The sequence below is a fragment of the Brassica oleracea genome, chromosome C2, assembly GCF_000695525.1.
Source record: "Brassica oleracea var. oleracea cultivar TO1000 chromosome C2, BOL, whole genome shotgun sequence".
In the NCBI taxonomy this organism is placed as follows: domain Eukaryota; kingdom Viridiplantae; phylum Streptophyta; class Magnoliopsida; order Brassicales; family Brassicaceae; genus Brassica; species Brassica oleracea.
Genome location: NC_027749.1, coordinates 5,743,427 through 5,756,551, shown reverse-complemented (window position 1 = coordinate 5,756,551; position 13,125 = coordinate 5,743,427). Strand labels below are relative to the sequence as shown.

The 13,125-nt window shown below is 31.4% G+C and overlaps 3 protein-coding genes and 1 long non-coding RNA gene across 5 annotated transcripts; 2 read left to right on the top strand and 2 right to left on the bottom strand.

Moving 5' to 3' along the window:
• Window positions 1–407: 407 nt before the first annotated feature.
• LOC106322841 (copper transporter 5) lies at window positions 408–1,054 on the top strand. Its single transcript, XM_013760985.1, has one exon. It carries the CDS (start codon window positions 498–500, stop codon window positions 906–908), a length of 411 nt encoding a protein of 136 aa, XP_013616439.1. The 5' UTR covers window positions 408–497; the 3' UTR covers window positions 909–1,054.
• A 32-nt stretch (window positions 1,055–1,086) lies between these two features.
• Window positions 1,087–2,274, bottom strand: LOC106322840 (protein LURP-one-related 16). The gene is made up of 3 exons (XM_013760984.1): window positions 1,937–2,274; window positions 1,473–1,739; window positions 1,087–1,252 (listed from the first exon to the last, which is right to left on the bottom strand). The coding sequence occupies exons 1-3, from the start codon at window positions 2,243–2,245 to the stop codon at window positions 1,106–1,108; spliced, it is 723 nt and encodes a 240-aa protein (XP_013616438.1). The 5' UTR covers window positions 2,246–2,274; the 3' UTR covers window positions 1,087–1,105.
• Window positions 2,275–6,220: 3,946 nt separating this feature from the next.
• LOC106325509 lies at window positions 6,221–8,254 on the bottom strand. 2 transcript variants are annotated; one of them, XR_001266922.1, is made up of 3 exons: window positions 7,950–8,254; window positions 7,600–7,851; window positions 6,221–7,503 (listed from the first exon to the last, which is right to left on the bottom strand). It is a non-coding gene; the product is annotated as an uncharacterized LOC106325509 (long non-coding RNA). The 2 variants fall into 2 exon arrangements; XR_001266921.1 differs by having other exon boundaries at window positions 6,222–7,468.
• Window positions 8,255–9,597: 1,343 nt separating this feature from the next.
• Window positions 9,598–12,499, top strand: LOC106325278 (guanine nucleotide-binding protein subunit gamma 3-like). Its single transcript, XM_013763315.1, has 5 exons — window positions 9,598–10,033; window positions 11,436–11,488; window positions 11,590–11,634; window positions 11,730–11,774; window positions 12,043–12,499. The coding sequence occupies exons 1-5, from the start codon at window positions 9,854–9,856 to the stop codon at window positions 12,464–12,466; spliced, it is 747 nt and encodes a 248-aa protein (XP_013618769.1). The 5' UTR covers window positions 9,598–9,853; the 3' UTR covers window positions 12,467–12,499.
• Window positions 12,500–13,125: the final 626 nt, after the last annotated feature.

Here is a 13,125-nt window from a genome sequence, read left to right as displayed (position 1 = left end):
TTTTCATCAAAATTATGAATATAAATGATATTTATAAAATTTTAGATCAAATAAAAAATAAAAATATTATTAAAAAAAAATAATAAAAAAAAAAAAATAGATTAGGCGGCCGCCTAGGCGGCTAGGCGGTCTAGGTGGAAAAAATCGGATATCCGATTTTTTAAACCGATTTGGCATAAATCGGGGCGGAAAAATGACGCGTAGGCGGCCGCCTAGGCGGCTAGGCGGCCGATTTTTAGAACAGGGGTATAACCATTGGAGATGTTCTTAGCCCAAAAAAAAAAATATAAACAATAACGATAACATTTTGTCAAAATTTCTGTAGACCAAGGTCGTCGGCGTAAGCCCAGTGGGCTTATAATCTGAGCCCACAAGGATACTTATCTTGTAAACAAGTCAACAATCAACAACCACTTCAACAGCTTATCCTTATCGATCTTCTTCCTTCTTCTTATCTGAAACGATCAAAGAAGAAAGCTCAAAAAGCGATCGCAAAGATGATGCACATGACCTTCTACTGGGGCATCAAAGCCACAATCCTCTTCGATTTCTGGAAAACCGATTCGTGGCTAAGCTACATCCTCACCTTGCTCGCCTGCTTCGTCTTCGCCGCCTTCTACCAGTACCTCGAGAACCGCCGCCTCCAGTTCAAATCCCTTTCCTCCACCCGCGGCGTCTCCGCCCCTCTTATCCCCAAATCGGGCACCAGATCCGCCGCCAAAGCTGCGTCGGTGCTGCTCTTCGGCGTCAACGCGGCGATCGGGTACTTGCTGATGCTCGCGGCCATGTCCTTCAACGGAGGCGTTTTCATCGCGATCGTCGTCGGGTTGACCGCCGGGTACCTCGTTTTCAGATCTGACGACGACGGTGCTAACGCGGAGGCGGAGAATCCATGCGCGTGTGCTTGATTCAATGTGAACTTTCTAAAACTGAATCACATGAAGTTTCGTTTAAATGCGATGATTATGTAAACATTGTTGCTTGTTTGTAATAATTATAGTTTCAAATGTTACATGTTATGGTTTAATAATATTGTCACGTCTTGGACATAATATATTAGAGATCTATATATATATAGAAATGTAATGTATTGTATTGAAATTGATCAACAAATAGTGGATTCGCCATGGATGTAGTCGAGTACTGCAATGACACCGACGATGAAAGCTTGATCCACATTTGCTTTGACTATTATATTATAAAGATCCTTCTTGTTCCCCACCATCTCCTCCATTTCTTTCTCTATCCTTACCTGCTTCCACTTATTATTTTAGTATTATATAATCTATACGACTTTTGAAAACAAAAACGAATATTAAACCCGTTTTTCTAACCTGATTTGTCAGATATTTGAAATTGATGCCACACCAATAATAGCAACAATAAAATTATTCCTTAAGATTGGAAACAATAAAATAATATTCACACTTGTATATCGTATCTTGATCAAACTATTAGCTAGTACGAATCACCTGAGCTATGTTTCTGCCATCTGAGTCCATGATGTTGCAATCTCTTTCTGCGAAAGAGCCTCTGATCTGGACATAGTTGTTGTTATAGATATTGCATGTTGATATCTTTGGTTTACCGTGAACCAAAATTCTGATTAAACCGTGTTGAACCAGACATGATTCTTTTGGATCCTTCAATGTGAATAGAAGCTTCTCTGTTCCTTCTTTGTCGTATCCAAAACCTTCCCATTTCTTGTGAACCATGTTCAGTGCCTGTACCATTCCTCCCTGAAAAATTATATTTGCCAACAAAAATCAACCTATAATGTTTAAAATGGTTGGGTTACAAAGATGATCAACCTGAGTGTAAAGAGATGTAAATTACAAAATAAAAGTAATAAGAAAAGCCTTAATCACATCAGCATAAGTCAGCGACTCAAAAAAAATAAAAATCAAATCTATACCATAAAGATAAAGTTGGTTACCATTTTGCGGATGAGAAGCAAATCATTACCATCACCATTTTTCAAGACAAGCTTGGCTTTGGTTCCAAGAACTCCACACCCATCAACTGTAAACACTACTTGTTGCTTACTATTGCTCACCACAAATCCTCCTCCGTTCACCATATGCGGTCTTCGCCGCACCACCAGCATTGCCTCTGATTCCGATGAGTATCTCCGGCTCACCACCGGATCCACCGCCTTGCTGCTTCTGACACCCATTAAATCTATATACACACGTGCGATCTTGTTTAGTCTGTACAATGCTTGGCCTCTAATCCTTTTATGCATACACTTCAACACTTAAATAGTTATTGATATTTGACCCAAAAAAAAAAAAATAGTTATTGATATACGCACGTGTAGTCTAGTTAATACTTAATACTACTCCTACTACTTAATAGTGCTTGATAAAGATGCTGATTCGTGTTATTGTTTTTGGTGAAAGATGCTGATTAGTGCCAAACTTTTTCTTTGTGCAGAGACTTCAAAAGCTTAATGACAAAGACTTCAAAAGCTTAATGACAAAGATGCGAATAGTATCTATTTTGTGACAAAAGACAGCTTAAGATTTAATTAACGGCAACTTGATAATTGTTGGTGAATGGGCATTTCTAAAGTTAAAATGAAGATTCGAATATTGGAACATGCTTCATTCTTATCTTTCATTTTTTCTGGAACACCCATTCTTATCTTTCTTAGTCTACATTTTGGTCGGTATATCTATACTATTATTTATGAAGTGATTTTGTTGATTTGTCTCGCTCTCCATAATTTTAGCTAATTTTTGGTTATTTGTCATATTCTTATTATTTTTTTAACTTAAATATCTAAATAAATTAATTCAACTAATATAACTATTTTGAAATTCTATTTATATGAAGTGATTTTGCTGATTTGTCACATTTTCCATGATTTTAGCTAATTTTTGTTTATTTTTCATATTCTTATTTATTTTTAACTTAAATATTTAATTTATTAATTTAGATAATATAAATATTTCGAAATTTCTATTTAATTTATTAATTTAAATAATATATCTATGATTTTGCTGATTTATCACATTCTCCATAATTTTAGTTAATTTTGCTTATTTATCATATTCTTATTAGTTTTTAGCTTAAATCATTAATTTATTAATGTAAATAATATAACTATCTCAGGAACTAAAATTATAATTGTTTTAACTTTCACAAGTGAAGACCAATTCTTGTTTTCATGTAATGTAAGATGTTTTAAATTTTATAATTTCATTTTTCTCATTCATTCAAAGTTGTATAAGTTATAGTTTTTGTTTCATCCTCTAGGTATAGTGTTTTCTGGTTGTTTCAATTGTTTGTGTTCTCTTCATCACTTTCATGCTGATGTGAAGATTTTCTTTTCAGTGGTTCAATCATTTTGTGCAGGTCAAACAATATTATTGGTTGGAGTTGTTTGCATTAACGGCTATATGAACAACATCAAAGCTTAATTCTCTCTTTAGCTCTAGATCTTTTTTGGGTTCTTGACATCTATATTTATATACTTTCGATATTTGTTTTATGTTTAGTTGGAGTTTTATGTTTTTCTTTCTTTCGTTGAGTTTGAAAGACTAGGAATCAAATCAGTTTTGTTACATACAGTTTGGAATTATGAATTAGTTATTCTAAATTATTTAATGGTATTTATTTCACGTGTATGTTTTATTACTGTTAAATATATAAGAAAACTTATGTTTTGCTATTAAGTTTGGGGAGTTCACTATGTAATCATGTTACGAACATGTGTTTAATGGTTTAGTTTCTAAAACGACTAAAGTAGATATTATAGATAATTAGATTTATCATTGTATAATAACTATAATAATAAAACTATGATTATCTATTTTTTTTGTTTTATGAAATATTAAGATAAGTTAATGTATATATTTATCAAGTAAACCAATGAAAATATTATCATTATCTCAATTCATTTTTTAAAAAAGTTTTCTTCTAAAGTTTACTTGAATTTGTGTGTTTGACTGTTTTTTGGTAATTTAATGCATTTTTTCAGGTTTAAAAATACAAAGTAGATTAATAGAGACCAAAAGTTCATATTCTTCGTTGTCTAAAAAAAAATTCACATTCTTAGTTTATTTTATTGGGTGCAATATTTGATATATATTTATGCTCTCATGGTCTCATAGTTTTATGCCTTTGTTTTGTGTTAAGAAGACGTAGACCGAGATAAAAATCAAAGAAAACTAAAATGATTAAAAATATACAGAATAAGTTATCATCATGTTTAAATCATAATACATATATTAATAATTATTAGTAAAACGATTATGCATGCATATGCGGACAAAACATCTAGTACTCCCTCCGTTTCTTATTGTAAGTAGTTTAAGGAAAATTCTTTTGTTTCAAAATGTAAGTAGTTTCCAAATATCTAGATAACTTTTACATTTATTGGATATAATGTAACCAATCAAATAATATTAATTTTTTTTTATAATTGGTTGAACTAATTAATTAAATATTATTTTTCTTAAAGTACCAACTTTCTTAATATTAGTGTTTTTAGTCTAAACTACTTACATTGTGAAACAGAGAGAGTATAATTTAATCTACGTTTACTTGGAGCCATAGAAGAAAAAATATATAAAAGTACTACCATAAATGAGTAATATACATATATAATAAATACCCTGGAAAGGTTTTCTTTTCTAGGCTTGGATGGAGTTTGAATCCCAACTTATGTAATCCCTTATATCCCTAATATATTAATTGAGAAACATTACAACATTGTTTTGTAGCCACGTGTCACTATGAGAATGAAATTCAGATTTCTTAGAGAAATCGGTTGGTCCATCTTAACTTATATTATACTTTTTATTAAACTAACTATTAAATTGATAAATAGTGTACAAAAGAATATTATCGCACTTTCCTTAAGTAAAAGCTACGGAATTACCTAATATGATTAAAGTATATATGACAATTAATGATTATGAATGATAAATATTTGATAATAATTTTTATGTCTTAGATATTTTTTTGTTTAATTTTATATTATTAAAAAATATTAAACAACCTCTTTAACCATATAATTAAAAATACATTTTTTTCTTATATGTTATATTTTGAATTTTTTTAAACGATTATAAATTATTAAAAACGTTAAATGTCTCACACTAAGATTTTGTGGTCAATGGTTTAATTTTTTTGGTAATAACAAGATACAAATGATCATAAATCATATGATATGAAGTCTCATTTACTAGACATTCATATTATATATTAGTAGAGTTTAAAATTAAACTATATAACATAGAAAAATACTTGAATATGATAATTTCTAAATTTGTATTGAAAAAATATTGAAACTTTAATATTTTAATTTTGAAATTTGCATTAAAAAAATCGCACATTAGAAATTGTGTGTTTATCGTATGAGTATGAATTCTCAATAATAAATATTTATATTAAAATATACTATATATCTATGTCCTTGTCACTGAAATTTAGTTATATACCATATAAAATAAATAAAATGATTGTTTTGATTTATCTACCAAAAAATAATCGTAAATAAAAAAAATGTATTGTTTTGATTTATGTATTTACTCTAATTTAATTATATACATAATACGTAAATAAATACAAATATGTAATAATAGATTAAAATTAGTTTTATATATAACATTCATTCCGCGTAATTACGCGGGTCTTAAGCTAGTTTTGTAGTATTTGTTTAGGTAACTTTGGTGATCGAGCTTAACTAAGGGATCTCCTTAACTAATCCCAAGGGTGAATAATTAGAAAAGTCTATTGATTCCCTATACTTCAACTGGGCCAACGCCTGACCCCAACCGGCCCAACAAGAACAAATTTGCTTAATATAAAAATCCATGATTAACATGGGTTAAGCGGGAAAAAACCCACCTGGTATTATTTCTATACAGTATTTATTTACAAATCAAAACACACTTTCTTTGTCTCCGTAAGTTATGAGTCTTCTTTGCCTCTTTACGTTCAGGGTGAGACCACTTCCACGTTTAATCCATTCGTGTATCCAAGGAAGCACAAAGCACTTTTTAGAACTGTAAATTTGAACGTTATCTGAAGGCTAATTTTCTCATATGTGCACATAATGGTATAGTAACTATGATAACCTTGACTTGAAACTCCCAAATTAAGTTACACCATTCTAAATACCGAACATAAAATAAGAAGATGATTTTACATTAGATAGAAAACACATACTATATGGTTTATATTAGTGTTGTTATTTGTGTCACCATCAGAATTCCAATTAAAAAATATAATCTCTTTCTTATCAATTGAGAAGCATTTTTAATAACAAACATTAATTTAGTAGATTAATAACAACTTTGCCATTCTAGCTTAGGCGGTAAGTTCACAACTCTTCTCACCTATCTTAGGTAATAGACTTTTAACTACTAGAAAATTTACAAATATTGCCATTGGTACTTACTATTATATAATTTTTTTCTTCGTACCTTATATTTTATAAGGTTTACGACAATGTCTGGTTCTTGAAACAAAACAATAACCGGTTTAAATCGTACTGCTTTCGTAAGCTGATTATTTTCTCCAGCAAAACATCATATATATAACCTGTTTGCAATGGAAACCTCTCTTGCAAAAAGAAATAGACTTCTTCATCGGCACCTACAATATAAACAAAACGTAAATTAATCATATTCACTGTTTGATATTATCTGGTACAATCTGATTGATATTAACTAATTTCATGTCCTACATCATCTGCGAAAGAGTTCATTTCTATTGTAGAAGCATATTGTCATGAACAAAATTCAAGCAGAAGGATTTCAAGGAAGTGTCTGTGGCCATTGTACAAGCATAAACTAAAAGCGGTTGAACAACAATCATTAATAAGCAATTGAGCTCAATTGAATACATTGTTTTGATAAATATAAGAAATTAGTGCAATTGTTCTCAGAGACTCAGATTTTGAAATGGGGAAGTAACTATGCGAAATGAATTTTTTTATACAAAACCAGAGCGTCACAATGCAGGAAGAAGACCTCAGAAATTTAGAACAGAAAAAAAAACAGTTGGTTTTAAAAATATAGACAATTGTAAACAAGAATATTATTCCATTTAAAGTCAAACTTTTCACCAGTTCAATACTGTATTTTCGGTAAATATATGCTATTGGTTCAGTATAGTTCTTATTCTTGAAAAAGTTTCCATTTGTTGTTAGCAAAGAACTGTGTCTTCACAATAACAGAGATTGCCAATACATGAAGGATTGATCTCTAATTCCAAAACAGAAGTAAAAGACATTTTTTTTTTGAAGTAAAAGACTTCGCCAATCATATAAAACCTTTAGATCATTAGAAATAATCACAAATGGATGACTAAATCATAAAACATAGACTGTAATATAGGAAATGCTTAGCTTGATCATGAGCAATGGCAAGTATGTCTTTTGTCTTAGCTGTCTTCATAACCGACTTTAGGAAACCCCCAATAATCACATAATCATCAATGTTTTCTCTTCTCCCTATCAGTATCAGTTACTTAGAAACGAAGACATATCTAAAAGTTGTTAATTATCCGTAGTGGTTATATGTAAAGAGATGAAAATTCAAAGGCGTAAGGAGAAGAAAAGAAGAGAAGAGTTTTGAAGTCTACCTTTAACCATCGCAGACATGCATGACCTTTACAGAATTGATCTCCAGTCGTGTCTCTGGCCGATCTGCATCTTAGCGAAAGGAGATCATTCAACAAATGAAAATAAGACCCCGTGAACAGAAGAAAGAGTGGGCAGAGAAGGTTTGGTTCAAAGGTCACATCCCTAGCCATGCTTTTATGATGTGGGTGGCGCAGCTTGATAGACTTCCTACACGATCTCGATTGGCTTCAAATCGATACTTGCTGCTGTGTCTGTAACAACTACCACGAAACACGGGATCACATCTTCCTGCGATGCACGTATGCTGAGCAAATATGGAGGATTGTGATAAGGAGATTAGGGTACAGACCGATATTATTCCACACTTGGGAGGCTCTTCTCACTTGGATTGGACTGAAGGTCTCTCACTGTCCTTCTACCCTGCGCAAAGTTACAGCTCAAGCGGTCATCTACAGGCTTTGGCGCGAGCGTAACAACCGTCTCCATAATGGAACACAGATACCCCCGGAAGTATCCTTCCAAGGAATCTTGGCCAGAAAGCATCGTCGCACCTTTAAAAACCTAATGAATATCTGGTTGACATATGAGTAAAGGTTCTTCATAGTTCTTCAGATCTAATTAAGCTCTCCTCTGTTTTTATCTTTTTTTGGCTTAGGTTTGCTTCCCTTTTTATTTCTTTTGTACATGTACAAACACTCTCATTTGATAAATGAATTCACATCCTTATCAAAAAAAAAAATCTAATATCAAACTCAAATTACACTTACGAAAACTTTACATAATTGTAAAAAAAAAAAAAAAACTTTAAATATCTAATTACATTTTTATTTAACTCTTAAAATAAACTGCTTTAAATTTTTGTGTAGTTAAATAAATTTGGGTCCAATCCCTCTATATTTCTAAAATTGAAGAGATTCTTAACTATGTTACATAGAAGCGAAAGCAGGTACGTGGAAGCAGAAGCGTATGGAAGCGCAGAAGCGAGATTTTTAAAACAATTAGGAAGCGGGTACGTGTTGGAAGCGTATTCATATATATATAAGATTTTAAAAATCTAGAACTAAAAATTATATGATTTAAATTTAAAATAAAGCATTTATTCATTTATAATAATTTCGAAATGATTTCATATTAAAACTGTGAAAATACACATAAATTAAATTTAAAATAAAATAATTATATTAATTATTTTTAATACTTTATAATTAATTGACATAATATATGATTATCTTTAATAAAAACCTCAATGCATAAAGATAATTTACAGTGTTAATTTTAATATTTGTATATTTCTATTCTCTCTATTCAATACTATTACAATTTGGATTTTATATCAATTAAAAACTATAATTTTATATTATTATTGATATGAGACATTGTATTTTTTTTTAAAGAATGGAAACGTGATTCGAAAACGGAATCGTAAGCTTCCAACGTGTTTTTAAAAAAAAATATTTTAAAAACATTTTAGAAACGAGATTCCGTAAGCTTCTACGAATTTTCAATTCTGATTCCGAAGCGGGAAGCGGACATCCAATGAAACTTGTGTCCTAAACAAAATTTGATATGTATATAAACGGGGTTCAAGTGACCAATCCAACCCAAAACAAATGTCACACAAAAATGGGCTAAAATTAGTCAAAATCGAATAGGATTCATTAAATAAAATCGAAACCCCATATATAGTTCGATACAGCTCAATATCAATTCATAATATTTGGTGTGAAAATAAATACTAAATAATAGTCTGAAAAAATAGTGTAAAACATGTTTACTCCGCGCGGATCTTAGCCTAGTGTCTAGTGTGTTAGATAAACAAAGTTGAAGATTTATGAAAAGCCATTAAACAGTTCGCATCAAAGTTCAAAAAAAAATATAAATGTATTAATAAGATTAACAATAGTATTTTGTACAAACAATAACATTATATAGTACCTTCACCGAATAAATGGTTCTTAAAAATATAATAAAAGATCAAATACCAAAGAGACACTTAAAAGGGGCAGAGGAAGGTAAGTAATTATCCTTGTCAGGTACCATAATTACTGCTTCTGCCACCCACCTTCTTCACTATACAGAGTCTCTCACTAACCTCTCTCTCTCTATTTCTTGATTTCTTTGCATTACTTTTCTTGCCGCTTCTTCTTCCTCTTTTTATCATCTTTGTCTCGTGGGTCACTGCATGTGTTTCTCTTGACCCGTAACATTTCTCTCTTGAGCTTACCCTACCGGAGAAGATAATCGCCGACCACAATGGCTTCTACTTCATGCAGTGTAGGAGGAGAAGTAGCTGGTGAAACAGGTTTGGCTCTTGCTAAGTCATCTCTACCGCCGCCTCGTCCCAAGTCTCCGCCGCCGTATCCAGATTTGTACGGGAAACGTAGAGAGGCGGCGAGAGTTCAGATGCTAGAGAGAGAGATTGGTTTTCTTGAGGCAAGTTAACTAATTTTTTTTCTTTTTCTTGATTCTATTTTTTTCTTTAAAAGAGTACTACCTGTCTTTCTTTAATCTGTCACATTTTGATAACTCTTAGGAAGTGTCCGAATATTTTGAATTTCATGATTCATCTGTTTTGTTAGTCCTAATTTAAACAAATGGTATGTTCTGTGCTGGCTTGTGATTATAAAATTAATTAATCACTAGTACTCTTAATTACGTTAAGTAATTTTAAAAAATAATTACTAGTAGTACTATTTGTTTTGTGTGTGTGTGTGAGAGAGAGAGAGGAGAGAAAATAAGTTATTGATTTGCTGAAACTTTACTTGGTCCCTACTATATCCAGGTTGGTTTGGTCTCTGCACCGTTGTGTTATGTTTGACACCATTATAGTAAACAAGACATTTAATTTAATTTATATTATTAGTTGCTATAAAAAGAAAGAGTAGTTAACTTATGTCATCAGACACATTTATATCAAATTAATTTCAAGCACGTACTATGTATGTATGTATGCAAAGATTTCGCCCACTCAAATTAATTGCATGTCTTGATTGAAATAAATTTGAATCATTGAAGAGATTCTTATTTTAAAAATTGTTAATTATCTAGTAATCAGTTTTTATTTAATTAACCTTCATAATAATCATAATATTGAAATATATTAAATTTTACAAAACTTTGAAAATTAAGTAATAAAAATAATAAAAAAGTTTGATCATCTTGTAGTGTGAAGTGATTTATGAGACGTCCATTTACTCTAGTTTTTGGATCACTGAGGCGTATGTGTTCGTTCGTGCATGTGTACTATGAAAGTGAGTGCTTAGTCAAAGAGAGTATTAAAAGTAAAATATAAAGAAAAAGAAGAAAAGAAAAAGAGAAAAAGAGTGAAGCATTAGAGAAGAAAAGTAGAAAGAAAGCTGAGTAGATCTTAAAAAATAAACATATTGAATTTGGTTAGCTTCCTTTGCAGTTTTTATATTTATAATGAATCAATTTGTGAAAGTTCTTGTCTTTATTGCTATTTGCGTTTGAAAGGACCATACACATGTTCACCTTTTCGTCATGTTGCTTTCATAGATCTCTGATCCCTTGTGTTTACTCTGTTTTTTTGTAACACTATCCCCTTATGTTTACTCTCTATACTGCATTTATTCATATATTTTGAGAATTAAAAGAATTTTTACGCTGTTAATTTAGGTTTGGTTTCTCCTGTTGTTCAAAAAAAAAAAAAGGTTTGGTTTCGCCTGAGAGGCTGAGACTATTGAAATGTGAAAAGTATTGTTGTGTTTAGTCCCATTATGAAATTAGCTGTTCGCATTTTTTTTCAAGATAATGAAGTTTTCAGTTAGTTAAATAAAGTTTCTTAAACTGATATTTCGACTGTTGACATGAGCAGGGAGAAATTAAATTTGTCGAAGGCTTGCAACCGTCGTCCAGATGCTGCAAAGAGTAAGATGATCTCTTTATCTCTCAAACATTACATCAGTTTTTATTCAGTTTAGTTTATTTGATTAAAAAATATGTTATATGAAATCTCATTTATGTGGCAGGCTCTCTGATTTTGTGGTTGCAAATTCTGACCCAATGATACCTGCGTAAGAATATTTTTAAAGTTCACTTGGTGACTTAATATCACTCTTACTCTGACTGCTATTACACTTACCGTTGTTTTTTTTCCTCATACGGGCAGACAACGAAAGAGTCGACGACACTGCCGGTTCTGGAAGTGGCTCTGGTAAATTAATCTCATTTTCCTTGTGACCAATGTAGAAGTGTCTCTGGTGAATTTGCATAAACTCTTTATTTAAAAATTATTTTTTTTAAAAAATATGAATATAATTCTGGGGACCCTTTATTTCAAAAATAATGAATTTACAATATTAATTAAATGTTTGAGAGAGTCCTAGTTAATATTATCCAAAAAATATATCTTGGACAATGCTTGATCTTAGATGGCTAGAGTGAATACAAAATGATAATACTAATTAAACAACTTTATGCAGTTTCCCGTGTTTGAGCGTGGCGAGTTTCTGCTGTTGTTGCCGACCCGAGTGTTCGTGCCATCTGAGGAAGCCAAAATGCTGCAACTCCACATGTTGTAGCTGCGTTGGTTCCAAATGCTGCAACGGGTCCTGCTGCTCAAACAGCTGTTGTTGCCCGAAACCGAGCTGCCCCAAATGCCTGAGCTGCCCGAGCTGTTCATGCTTCCTAGGTTGCTGTTGTTCTTGTCCGGACTTATGTTGTTGCATACCCACATGTTTCCGCAGTTGCAGTCGACCATCATGTCTTAATAAGAAGAGCTCATGTTGCAGCTGCAACTGCAAGATCAAATGGTCATCTTGTTTTAAATGTCCTAAGCTACGACTTTGTTGTTGTTTTTGCAATTGTAAAAATACATGTTCTAATCCTTGTTGTTTAGCTTTCTAAACATTATTATTATTACTGTTATTAATATTAGTATCATTATTATTATTATAGCTATTTATATATAACTCTTTTTGATTTTGTAAACGTGTGAATATTTTTTTTTATGAATATTTTTTGTTTGTAAGTGATGATTTATATCAAGCGAACCTCCCATGAGGTATGTCAGCATACAAAATAATTAAGTGAATATGTGACCAGAAAATCACAAAGGTATCATAACTATCGTGGTCAGAACAACGGCAACATAAACACTACAAGAAAACATGCCTATAACAAGGAAAAATTACGAGGAAATATATTCCTCGTAAATTTACGAGAAAATTACTACGATTTTACGACAAAACTGAATTTCGTAGTAAGGTCGTAGTAAAGTTACAAAGAAAATGTTTCGTGGTAATTTACATGTAAATTTACGTCGATTTTACGAGGAAAGAGAAAATTCGTTGTAAAGTCCTTGTAACTTTACAAGGCTTTTACGACGAAACATGTTACCATTAATTTTTGTGAAAACGTGTTTTAAGCATGCTTTACCAAACTGATACCCTCGGTTTAGAGATTTTGGAATAACTTGATTAGCTGCTATCAAAGTTACACCTCGTGAACGAATAGTTGCTAGAGAAGAATCACTTTTGCAAGAAGAAGTGTGTATCACTGAAGTG